Genomic DNA, 13063 nt, shown 5'->3' on the forward strand with positions numbered 1-13063 from the left:
ATACACCTGCAATGAGGTAACCCATCAAATAGAAAGAAGCCTCAAGTAATGTAAATGAAGGACTATAGCGGGAAGGTGTAATTCCAGTGCATTTCAAAGCAAGTGGCCATTGTGTGTGATGATCGGAGATCAACAACTAAATGCATTCCTCATCCTCCCATCGTGAAAGAAAGAGCCCATGTGGGTCACAAAACTGTCAACTTGTTTTCTGTGAGAAGAAACTATGAATATGGACCCAAGAAAAAATTCATCATCTCCTGTTGGGATTCTATGAGGGCAGAATAACTGAATGAGAAGATGGAGATCCCCAGAGTTATTCTGGGCAGCCCCGAGAGACTTTTGGGAAACTGGCAAATTACACCATCTCTGTTACCATTGGGAATTCACTGTGATTCACCTGTATATATATTTTACCTCCTTTAACCTCTCAATAACTCATTTCTTTTTCCTAGCTAATAAATCTTTAGTTAGCTTACTATAGAATTAGCTACAAGCGTTGTCTTCGATGTGATATCTAGGATGCAAATCAACATGGGTGAGTGACTGGTCTCTTGGGACTGGGTTTAACCAAAATATTTTCTGATTTTTGGTGTAAGTGACCATTTATCATATAGTTCAGCTTGCCTGCATGGCAAGCTAGACTGGAGTGTCTAAGGGGACTGTCTCTGACTCCACTGTAAGACTACTGTTGTACTTTGGGAGATCACATTTGGTAGTAGGCTGGTGAAATCTAATTATAGAACATACTACCAGTTTGGGGAGCCTGCCCTGAAGTAGGCACTCCTGGCCGTGAGCCACTCCAAAGTGACGTTTCATGCCTGTCAGACAGATTACATTTAGCACACTTACTTGGCTCAGCATTCGGACACCACCAGTAGCCAGTGTATCTATCAAATTCCTCCTGAAGCACAAAAGTAGCTACCCCAGCAGATCTGGGATCCTCTTCTAGGTTGGCCAATTCTGAACAGGCAACATGAGAAACAGTTAGCCAAGATCTGAGCTCTTCTGCTGCCACAGCACCTAAAAACACTCCCAAGTTGTGTTTTCCCAACCGTTGGCCAAACTCACCCCCAGGATAAATTGACTGGAAGAGGAAAACAAGCCTTCCTGCCTTCTCAGCTTCCAACCAGTTTCTCAACTTTGAATGAACTAGTACTAATGAAGAAAATATTCTCTTTGCACCTGCTAGCTTAACTAAAAGCTAAAGTAACTATGGCAAAAGCTTTTCTGCACAACAGAAACTGAAAGTACTTACATTGGGAAAAATGTAAAACCAGTACCAGCATTCATTCCATTGTAAAGACTGAAAATAATATAGATCCTTAATGCAGTGCATGACATTGTGACTTACTTATAAAGCTTGAGTTGACCTCAAAAGTTAAAGATGTTTTCCCCCTGCTTCCATATATCATCGAAAAAGCAGCACCGTTAAATTATTTAAAGTTGGAGGAGGGTTTATTAATGCAGCATTATTTATTTATATGGGTTTTAGGAAATTAAGGCCTCAACACAGGTTGTCACTTTCATGTTTAATGGGTTTAAATTTAAAAAGAAGAATGTATTTAACTCTTAAACATAATTAATTTTAATTGATTTTTATCCACCGTGGAAGTGGGTATTTCCCCTGTTCCTTCATCCAAGTCACACACTGGTATATCTGTAAAATACAAGGAGTACTTGTGGCACCTTAGAGACTAACAAATTTATCTGAGCATAAGTTTTCGTGAGCTACAGCTCACTTCATCGGATGCACGATGAAGTGAGCTGTAGCTCACGAAAACTTATGCTCAGATAAATTTGTTAGTCTCTAAGGTGCCACAAGTACTCATTTTCTTTTTGCAAATACAGACTAACACGGCTGCTACTCTGAAACCTGTAAAATACGGTTAGGGTGGAAGCAAAGGAAGAGAAATTATTATCTGAACATGAGGCAGAAGCCAGTGTGCAAGTCAGAAGCACTTTAGATCACTTCCAAGAGCTTTGCAGCACGTCTGGTCACTGGTGGGAATTCTCCTCCAGTTCTGCCCAGCTCATAGCGCCTCCATTCTGAAGGAAGCAGTCACGGGGAAAAGGGAAAACTTTGGGTTCAACGAGAAAAGCTTCCTTGATGCATTCAAAGAATGAGCCACCTTGCCAGACTTCATGGACATGGAAGTGAATTGCTCCACAAGCCAGCAGAAGAAACACAGAGAACGTAACATACAGATGGCCAAATTCAGCCCTGGAATAACAGGGCCAACTCCCATGAATTTCAATAGAAGCCATTAATGCCAGTGCCAAATTTAGTCTAGAGAATACACACACACAGCTGAAGAGATTAAAGATCTGGATTGTAAATTGAACATGCATTACCGTTATGGACAAAGGTTAGCCTCCTTTCTTCTCTGGTTAGTATATTAGAAATCCAGATGTCATTGCTATGGATAAATGCAATCCAGTTTGGATCAGCTGGGCACAGTTTTGGATCCATCCGTATGTTTGGACAACTGGTCTCCACTAAATTGGGCTTTAAGGGCTGTTGCTGTTTAAAAGAAGAAAAGATGAATTAGACAGCAATATAAAACACATCGACAACAGGAGCTGAACTGTTACTCTGTTCATCTCCAAAAAGACGGATGGTTTCCATTAAGTACAGATACAAGTGTTACTGGCAGGTACAGTAGCCAACTTCTACTTGCATTCAAATGCTGGGGCTTAGTGCGAGAGGAATCCAACCTTTTTTGACCAAGAAAAACATAAAATACCCACATGCTGCCGGTAGGGAAGCTTCTGCAGCCACTGTGCCTACTGCGTGGTTCCACAGATGCCACGCTAACGGCCCTAAGACAGACACCTTTCATTAGCACTAGTAGAAAGTCAGCTTGTTTACAAAGGCTCAGTGCACTTTAAAAAATTGCACCCTGATGGATGACCTGGCTGAAGCACGTAATAGCCTCATTTGCTAAACCCACTGAGAATGCAGCAGCATCCATCAGATGATATGATTAGACTGACATCAAGCATTTGTTACATTAAAAAGAAATTACTCTGGCTTGGAAGTCGGAGTCCAGCTTCAGCACTTAGGCAGCAGTGACCCCAGCTGCTCTTTCACAAAGTTCTCTTCTCAATTCTTCAGCCCAATCTAATGAGTAGAAACCTTGTAACAAGTAATTTCACGGAACGACTTTTACAGTCTCCAGATTTATGATTTAGTGTTACTATGCACATTCCTTTCTCCTCTTCGCCCATCTGTTCAACATTACTAGCCGTCGACTTCACGTGATTTCCCCCCCAATCTCTAGAATGCATTTCAGTGACCCTAGCATATTTGTACATCCGGAGCTGGCTGCTTGATCTACAAATCTCATCGCCTGGACTCTTCCGCAAACAAATTCCTGACACAGTACATTAACAAAAGGATTAGCAATGTACTTGAACTCACAGTAAATCCATGAGGGCCGCCGTCTTTTACGTGGTAAATTCCACTGCCAGCCTGAAACAGAAAGGTGCCACTTTCTCTGTGATAATCGTAAGAGGCAATTCCAACTGTCCCAATGCGCTTTCTCTCTCGCAGCAATTCTTCTTCGCGGGAGTACATCCCGTAGTCTAGGGAAGCCTGAATAGGGAGAGAGAGGAGAACTCATCTGGCTTGCTCTACTTTTTACTTGGTCTTCTCATGTACAGAAAGCATCTTCTCTGGCACCAAAGAGCCAAAGATGGCTGGCTGCTTGAGTCGTATTCTAGCATCTCTGGCAAACAAAGAAAAGTGTTAATCTAATGAGAATCCCACTGGCTGCAAGCAGCCTGCTCATTCTTGAGTCTCTGTCCTCGTACCAGTAACTCTGGTTCAGATCTCACATCATTGTAAAGCTGGCTGTAATTCCGCCACCAATTTAAATGGTGTTAGTCCCAATTTACACCGGGGAGAACAAGAGCAGAATAAGGCCCTGTCTGAGCAGAAGTCCTGCTGATATGAGGTAGAGGTAAGAGTCTGATCAATAGTGCCCCTTTGGATGGAAAAGAGGGTAGGAGCAGATAGTGCCCCTTTGGCTTTTTAGCAGTCTGGGAAGTCTCCCCGCAACAGTCTTTGGGGATCTTATTTGAACCAGGGAAACAAATGTTCGTGATGTCCCTCGTAGACACAGCCATTTTCTTTGTAGGATCTGCGCTACCTTTTCCCAGTATCGGTGCATGGGCAGACATAGGCCAATTCTGTCTCGGGAGTTTTACATACACCCTTTTGAGCCAATGAACAGGAAAAGAGAGGAGAATGTTCCTTCCTGCTGGTTTCAGATCTGATTTCTCAAAGGAAGGATGGAAGCCAAAAGTGACCTCGGGCTGGCCTACACACAAGTTGCACTGGTTTGACTTAGGGCTTGTCTACATGAGAAAGTTGCACTTATATAACTTGAATTGTTCTAAACACAGTCAAACTGGTGCAGAAAGGCTGTCTGGACACTCTCAGTTCAGTATAAGAATAGCTCATTTTGTTTTTTTTTAAACCTGCTTCTAATCAATTTAAGCCAGGGGTGGCCAACCTGAGCCTGAGAAGGAGCCACAATTTACCAATGTACATTGCCAAAGAGCCACAGTAACACGTCAGCAGCCCCCTCATCAGCTCCACTCCACCCCACTCCCGATCAGCTGTTTGGTGGTGTGCAGCAGGCTCTGGGGAGGGGAAGGAGCAAGGGCCTGGCAGGCTCAGGGGAGGGGGCAGGAAAGGGTGGAGTGGGGGGCAGGGCCTGTGGCAGAGCCAGGGGTCGAGCAGGGAGCACCCCCACCCGGCACACTGGAAAGTTGGCGCCTGTAGCTCCAGCCCCAGAGTCGGTGCCTAGACAAGGACCTGCATATTAACTTCTGAAGAGCCGCATGTGGCTCCGGAGCCCCAGGTTGGCCACCCCTGATTTAAGCAAAACCAAAATAAGCTCCTCTTACACCAAAATAAGAGCATCCATAGAGCCTGTTAACTTTCTTGTGGAGATTTAGTTAAATTGTTGCAAGCTTCAATGTGGACACACAAACTGGTTACACTGGTTTTGCTTGCCCTTACAGCTGCAAGCTAAACCAATATAAGCCAGATTTCAATGAATTTAAAGAGTATCCATACAAGATTGCACCAATTTAACTAAATCAGTTTAAAACTCAACCCCCTTTGGTTAAAATTAGGCAACTGTGTGCACAGACCAGGCGCTAGAATGAGCAAGCGTCTGGAAATGCCTAGGGAGCTCTAGGTTTACAAGGGAGATTCTGCCTTAGGAGAAAGAAGCAACCTGGGCCGGAATGGTGCTCAGAAAGCTGCACAGTTTGTCCACTTTCGCTTCCAGACCCAAAAACCTAGTGACAGTCCATTTTTGTTTTCAGCAAATCACTAGTGGGTGCTTTACTGCTATACAGACAAGGTCCACACACCAGGAATGTCTGGCTGGCAGCTCGATGGTTACGAGGCAAACAGAACGTGTTGTAAAAGAATTAAAAATGTCGGCGGTGACTAGAGAGGAAAAGTAGTAACACAGTGTTTAACTAACTCAAGCCAAGATCCACAGTGATCAGCTGGGAGGGATGAGAGCACCACGAGCATTTTTAGTAGGACCTACAGCCTCATGAGGGGACAGACTGGTAACATCCAGGGTGCTCACGTCATAGCTAATGCAACAGGGGCAAGTCCTGCCACCCTTCCACACCAGAGGACTGCTGCAGGTTTGCTGAGGGGAAGGACAAGGACACAGGGAGACCACATAAGGGGCACATACCGCCTGTGCACTACTGAGTGCAGCTCGGAACTCCAACATGAGGACCAGAAGCAGCTGGGGAATTAAGCATATGGATCAATTGATCAATAACCCCCTCCACTGCATGGTATTCACTGTGGGCTCCCGTAGTCTTGCCATTGACACAGCAGCCATACAGTAGACTGGTAGAGGAGGATTTTGGGGAAGGCAAAAGCTGTGACACCTTTAAACCAACTGTATCAGAAGTCACCTGGACTCATTAGAAGTGAGGCTTCTATAATAAGTCCCTTGCTCTTCCTTCAGAAAAATTACTACAAGAGATCTGCTGGAAGCTACATGCAGCAATTGCAACCCCTGCAGGGGGAGCAAAACCATCCAGAAAAGGATTTTTTTTTTAAATGATTTACAAAAGGCTACAACATGCATAAAGTTGACAAGATAAGATCTTTTTAAAATTTAACAGTAAAGCGCTTAGCTATGCACGAGGGAAAGTAAAAACGTTTAAGACCTTAAGACATTGACTGCACAGCCTCTTGGTGGCTCACAACTGCAATAACTCCAGCTTGCCTGAGCAGCATGAATGCCTGCCATGAGGGAAAGAAGGTGTCATCATGTTCACGTACCTGAAAGAGATCCAAAAGGGGTTTCCAGGAAAGCATTAGGACTTCAGCTTTGTTTATGGTTTTGGGAATTTCCGAATAGAACAGCGTGTTCTCCCTGTTCTCGCCAGACATGGCTATAAAGGAAAATAGTATTCATTCCCCGTTATTGAAATATGACAAATGCTCTCCCAGGAGTTGATAAAGACAAACCAAAAGACACAAGAGCATATTGAGCAATTGCCTTCCTAAGGGGGAACCACTGAATGTCTGCACATTGCAGCCTCATTCACAGCATGGGATGGTGGGGCTGGGGGAAGGGGGGGCGCTGCAAGCAGAAAAGGAGGAGGTGCCTGTAGGTGAAATTTTGGAACAAGGCACCACACCAAGCACACAGGCATGCTGCCCCAGCACACTGACATTCCCTGGAAAGTCTATATCAGGACCTGTTACTGAGGGACAATTCAAAATCAAGCTCCAGCAGCAGGGCTTCTTAATTATTAAAAGCTCTTTGCCGGATTACAGAGTCATGCCCCTTGCCTGAAATGGTACGTCTACACTGCAGCTGGGACAGCAAGCCTAGGCCTACCCAGGCTAGCGTTGCTTAAGCTTGCTCATTAAAAATTGGAGTGTCGCGGCAGTTGCACAGGTGGTGGCATGGGCTAACTGCCTGAGTGCATACCTAGGGTCTGAAGCAGGACTGGACTCCGGTGGCTAGCTGGTGACACTGTGGCTACACTGCTATTTTTAGCAAGTTAGCTTGGGTATGCCTGTGTGTGGTACAATCCCTGTTCCTGATTGCAATGTAGCCATACCTCAAATGAGAGGGTTTCCAGCTACCTTTTGATGGGGTTTCTCCCTCACCCCCAAAAAGTACACTTGTTAGACAAAACAAATCCACACATTTTTAATCTTCAGCATGGGGGTTGGACTAGATGACCTCCTGAGGTCTCTTCCAACCCTAATAGTCCATGTTTCTATGTTTTATAACCTTTGGGGCCAACTCCTTCTAAAGTTAATGGGACTTTTGCCACTGACCTGATTAGCAGCAGGATTAGACCTATTTACGAATCACTTTCAACATAACAGTCACTCTTCTGCCTAAACATTCTTTACCTCCTTTTGTTAAAAAGAGCCCATAAGATTTCTCCAAAATGAAAGAAAAATTTCTCTTTATTTTTCATTGTTTACTTTGTCTCTAGTCAGTTTCGCCTTCCCCTGTTTCAGACAGACGCTTTCCCATTATCTGCATGGGTTTTTCACACAGCAACAACAGAGAAAGGTATATACCTTTTAAATATATAAAAGATTGCGATAGTAAAACTACAAGGAGAAGCAGGGTAGGTGCAGTTCCTGATTTCCTGTTGGGCTATGTAAGGGTTAAGTAAAGACTTGGAAAATCGCTATCACGGTAATAGGGAGTAGGCACCCACACACACGATTTCGTTGCTTGATAAAGTTGCCATCCCTCTCCCTTCCCTTCTGCTTGTTAAGGACTGATAAGTGTTGCAGCTGCATAAGGAATGTGGGTGTCTAAAGAAAACACTTCTTTACTCAAAGGGTAATCTCCCCCTTCCTTCCTTTCCCAGCTACATAGATGAGCTCGGGGTCATGGCTCCTTCCTCCCTTCCCTACGAACTGCTGAGTAAGGGAATTTTTGGCTACAACTACTGCAAAGTAATGTATCTTCAAGGTAAAAATGGCTGTATAATATGCTTAAACAGTAAACAGGGGCGTCAATAATCATATTCAGTATATAGCTATTAATATTCATTGTATGGGCGTTCATATTACTCAATAAGGGCTTTGGGGGTGTTGCAGTAAATGTAGGTATTTATATACTAACTTAGATAAAAAAAGTGTGCTGTAACTAATCCAGTGCTTGCTCGACAATTGGGTCGAGGGGAACAAGTACAGCAATAAAGAAGCCCGTTTACTCAATCCGCCTCTGGGTCCTCCTGCTCAATCTCTAAAAAATTACTTTAAAAGTACTGCTATAAATGGATGAAGTGTCAAATTAACCATGTCCATGAAACTGCCTCACCGGGGTGCTGTGAAGGCCAGTTAAAATGTTACTAACTCCCATTTTATGAGAGGGGAAACTGAGGGGCACAGATCATCAGTTTCAGGTTTTGGATCAGCTTGTGGGCAGACTGTGCCCCCCATGTGGCACTCCATGGATTTCATTGAGGTTCCACACCTTCATTCTGAATTGCTAATCAGACTCTAAGGGTACATTTATACAGGGATAAGAGACACACAGCAGAGCTGCGGGTGGCTCAAGTCAGCTGACTTGGGCTCGCAGGGCTAAAAATTGCTGTCTGGACTTTTGGCATTGGGTTAGAGCCCCAATGTTTACACAGCAGGTTTTCATCCCTGGAGCCTGAGCACCATGAGCTTGAGTCAGCTGACCCAGGCCAGCCGCAGGGTTTTCTCCCTATGTAGACTTTCTCAAGAAGCAAGCACTGAAGTCAGAATTCAACTCTGGCTCTGTTTTCTGAACAGGGCTTCACCACTCCCTGTAGACTGGATTTTTCATGTTTACTACTGTGGCTTTTGGACAGAAACCACAAAACCTGCTAAGCCCCGCCCCCATCACCTGCAGTACCTTTCACACTACAAAATCACATGGAAGTACTAAAATTGGCACAGCATTGACTTAGAACCCCAGATTTACCCAGTTTAAGTGAACCACAATTAGTAAAAATGAGTGAGAAGTGAGGAGAAGAGGCCAAGAATAACAATTTTAATACATCCATTCACGAGAGAAGCCAAAAATAACTACAGGAAAAAGAAAGCATTTCATTTGTGTAAATATATATGTCCCCATTTCTGCATATCCTCCCAGCTATCTGCAGTGACCCTGGAAAATATGCTCCATCTGGAACAGTGGCATTGAGGTGTCTGAAAATTATGCTTACAATTTCCCTTTTTAGGAGGCTAACATGCAGATATGCTCTTTTCCCCCTCCATCAGGGTGCAAGCAAATAGGTAAAACAGATCAAATTCTACCAATGTTTGGGGGGAGGGGGGGGGGAGAAATCAAACTTCTTGTCAATAGAATCAAGTCCATAACAATGGGAGACATAAGCCCAGAAAGACCTCCACGGGTGGCTACTCCATCTCCCCAGCTAGTGCAGGACTGTTCCCGAAAGAACACTTTCTAATTCTTTGTCCAGTTCTAAGAGTCCCAAGAGATGAAATTTCCACCACCCTCCCCGCTTTCCTTTGGAAGATTTTTTTTCACAAATGTTAAGGCCTGAAAGGACCAGGACGATCAGTTAGTCTGACCAGCAATTGTAGCCTCAAGCCCATAACGAGCCCTTCTGGTTTTGCTGTCCAATACATCTTATTCACAGGAACACCATGAAAACCACCACTGAGGTTGTCTGGGTTTGAATCAAGACATGGGTCACGCAAGCAACTTACCCAGATAGTAGATCCTATCTGAATGGGGTCCTTCAGGGTCATTTTTCTTCACAAACGTGAAATCATGAGGAGCCTTGGCCACCATGTAGCCATGGTATTTCCTAGTGTCTGTGAGCAGTTTTTTAAGCTGACTCCAGGAATATCTTTCTACATAGAAGGGTTCCAGTGTTGGCTGCTCCTCTGCCTCAGCATGCTCCTCGCTTTCAGACGTTCCAAAGATTTCAAGACCCAGCTGTTCAGTTTCCATGGCTGCTGCCATGTTGCATGTTTCTGGAAGAACGGGACAAAGGGGACACTTCAGACAGCTGCCTTTTAGCATGCTAGCAAATATACTCCAAAAAAGAAATAGCCCAGCAAAAACAATACAAGCAAACTGCTATTTCAATACAAGTTTTAAACAGAGATTTTTATTTTGGAAAATACCTTGTCATCATTAAGGCCCAAACCTTTAAGCATGAGATGTGAGGATGACATTAAGAACTTTGCAGATCAATGTATATTTTATATAAAGTTTTCTACTTTTGTTAGATAGGTGCTTACTCTCATTTTACGAAGGAGGTACAACAACAATTCCTTGGTTCTTCTTTGTTAAATCTTGCATGATTACTTTTCTCTGTCATTATCCTGCATACGTTACCTACCTTTATAGTATAAGCCTACATTACAACCAACGATGACTAAGGTTGTGCAGCAGTCAGGGGGAAAAGTTTCCAGATACTGTATATGGAGCCTTCCAACCGTGCACAGTTGACCAATGCAACCACATGACCTTATTAACATCGTCCTCCTCCTTGCAGTCACTTGATAAGTCTTCTTTCAAGTTAGATCATAAGCTCTTCAGGGCAGAGATCAAGTCTACTCTTGTGTAGCGCAACCTGATGCTAACTGGGGCCTTTGTGCACTGCAATGCAATACTGCTAAATAACAATGATGCAAATATTACCATAACTGTTGACACTCAGGTTCAACATTCCCTCTACACAAGAGAGTGCCGTGCCATTAAGTTCCAGTTGAGCAATGTGAACATCCAGCATGAAGCCCAAGTCTTGTTTTGTGTTTTTCTAGAGATCCATTTCAGAAATTAACAAATTGAGCTAACGTTCAGTTTGCCAGGATGGAGAGCCATCAGCATGGAAACTGAATTGCTTGTTCGCTCCTAGAGGAGGTCCCTTCAGTGCAGAGGAAAGGGGGAGGGGGGCACCATAGGAACGATGGTGTTGCCATTAAGCGTTACGTACCTCTTCTAGGGACAGAGAGGGCTCCAGCGTACAGGAGTGTCAGTCCAGCACTTTACACAGACACTGAAACAAAAATAAATAAAATACTTTCTTTTATAAAAAGAGTGCCGTGTTGCTACAAGTCCCAGTTATACCACAAAGCCACACAAGTCCAAGCTCCCATGCAACTATAATACACACACACACACACACGTGTGCCTGACATACACAACAACATACAACAGGCGAGCTGAATAACAACTGGAGACCAGCCAAAGTCGCTGGGTGTGACCTGAACCCCAGCCCATTTTAATACAAACAGCTAAAATTCAGGGGCCTGGGGAGGGCGTGTTTGGAAAAAGTTCCAGTTTGGCCCCATCTTTGCAAAACAATCATATTATCAAGAGCTTACCATCCATAGATCTCAAAGCGCTTTACAAAGGACGTTAGCATCATTATCCTCATTTTACAGATGGGGAAATTGAGGCACAGGGAGAGGAAATGACTTGCTGGGACTAAAACCCAAGTTTCCTAATTCTCAGTTTCCAGCCACTAGGCCTCTCCAAATAAATCTCTGCCCTATTTTTCCTTTGTCCAGGCCATTTACAAAGCATAAAACGGACAGCAGAAATGAAATGCCTCCTCCATCACAATCAAAGCACATTTGGAGAGTGTCCAAAATCTTACCTGGGTTAAAGCAATGCTTTGCTCATAACCTAAAAGAACTTAAGACATGCGTGGGCAAACTTTTGGCCCGAGGGTCACATCGGGGTTCCGAAACTGTATGGAGGGCTGGGTAGGGAAGGCTGTACCTCCCCAGACAGCCTGGCCCTTGCCCCCTATCTGCCCCCTCTCACTTTCCACCCCCTGACTGCCCCCCTCAGAACTCCCAACCCATCCACTCCCCCCCCCACTCCTTGTCCCCTGATTGCCCCCTCCCGCCCCTAACCGCTCCCCGGGGATGCCATCCCCTATCCAACTCCCCCTGCTCATCGTCCCCTGACAGCCCCACCCCATCCAACCGCCCCCTGCTCCCTGTCCCCTGACTGCCACCCGGAACCCCCTGCCCCTTATCCAACCCCCCCGCTCCCCGCCCCCTTACCATGCCTCTCAGAGCAGCAGAAGCTCGCAGCCATGCTGCCGTGCTCCCCGGCAAGAGAGGCGGGCTGGAGCACTGGTGGCGCAGCGAGCTGAGGGGAGACAGCAGGGGAGGGGCCGGGGGCTAGCTTTCCTGACCAGGAGCTCAAGGGCCGGGCAGAACCGTCCCGCGGGCCGTAGTTTCCTACCTCTGACTTAAGAGGTCAGACCTCACACTTGCATCAGAAGCCTCTTGTATATTTTGCAGAGTCCAACAAAATTATTCCTGGTAATTTTTTCTACCCACCTACCTGGGTAGGTTTCCAAAATTCTGGTTTTCAACATACACATAAAAAGCAGCAGCAGCTTTTAACAGGCAGATAAGCATGAAAAATGTCTACCCACATAAAAAGCTGAAGTCAACAGGATTTTACATAGGAGCAGGGGTCTGCCCACTCACAGCTGAATTTGAATTACAAATGTCATCAGCCCCTTTCACTCAGTTGACACTTGTGGACGCCCCTCCCCACCCTCTTCACTCCCCTCCCAAATATATTTAGGACATCAAAATAACACTCTCTTAAGCCCGCTTAATGGCATAGCTGCAGCCTACACAGAGGATGGAGAGGTAGTGAGGGATTAGATGCCCACATCTGTGTCTCCGCATTAACCACCACAGAACAATATCTTATGAATAACATCCTTTGGAGTGGCTTAGCTGTGCAAGTGTCAGGCAGGTCAGGTTTTAGAGCTTGCTGAACACCCATACATCTGCCCACACAGTCAATTAGGAGGACATATTTTCTTGTTACAGCTACGACTTCTATGCCATTCAAATGAATTAGAAGTCAAGAAAGGATGCTTGCAATAGGAGAGGAAGCTGGAGTATGACCAGCCGAAAACAAACAGCTTTCAGGCTGTAAGAGTCAGGGGTCTGAGGCGTGGCTGGCCCTGAAAGCTGCCTGGCAAAGGGTGGCAAAAGGGATCACTTCCTCTTTTGGAAAGGGAGGCAGTGTTGCTTAGAAGACAGAGC

At 45.0% G+C, this 13063-nt stretch overlaps 1 protein-coding gene across 4 annotated transcripts in view; it reads right to left on the reverse strand.

The window, feature by feature from the left end:
• The window catches only part of DPP8 (dipeptidyl peptidase 8), a 49167-nt gene that overhangs the window by 25140 nt on the left and 10964 nt on the right, over positions 1-13063 (reverse strand). For all 4 annotated transcript variants that reach the window (XM_074966570.1, XM_074966569.1, XM_074966573.1 and 1 more), the window contains 6 exons: positions 10975-11037; positions 9737-10006; positions 6332-6444; positions 3422-3595; positions 2353-2521; positions 850-960 (listed from right to left, as the gene is read on the reverse strand). In XM_074966570.1, the coding sequence (XP_074822671.1) occupies positions 850-960; positions 2353-2521; positions 3422-3595; positions 6332-6444; positions 9737-9995 (826 nt within the window). In that variant the 5' untranslated portion in view covers positions 9996-10006; positions 10975-11037. The remainder of the gene's footprint in view (positions 1-849; positions 961-2352; positions 2522-3421; positions 3596-6331; positions 6445-9736; positions 10007-10974; positions 11038-13063) is intronic.

The sequence above is a fragment of the Natator depressus genome, chromosome 10 (assembly GCF_965152275.1).
Source record: "Natator depressus isolate rNatDep1 chromosome 10, rNatDep2.hap1, whole genome shotgun sequence".
Classification (NCBI taxonomy): Eukaryota; Metazoa; Chordata; order Testudines; family Cheloniidae; genus Natator; species Natator depressus.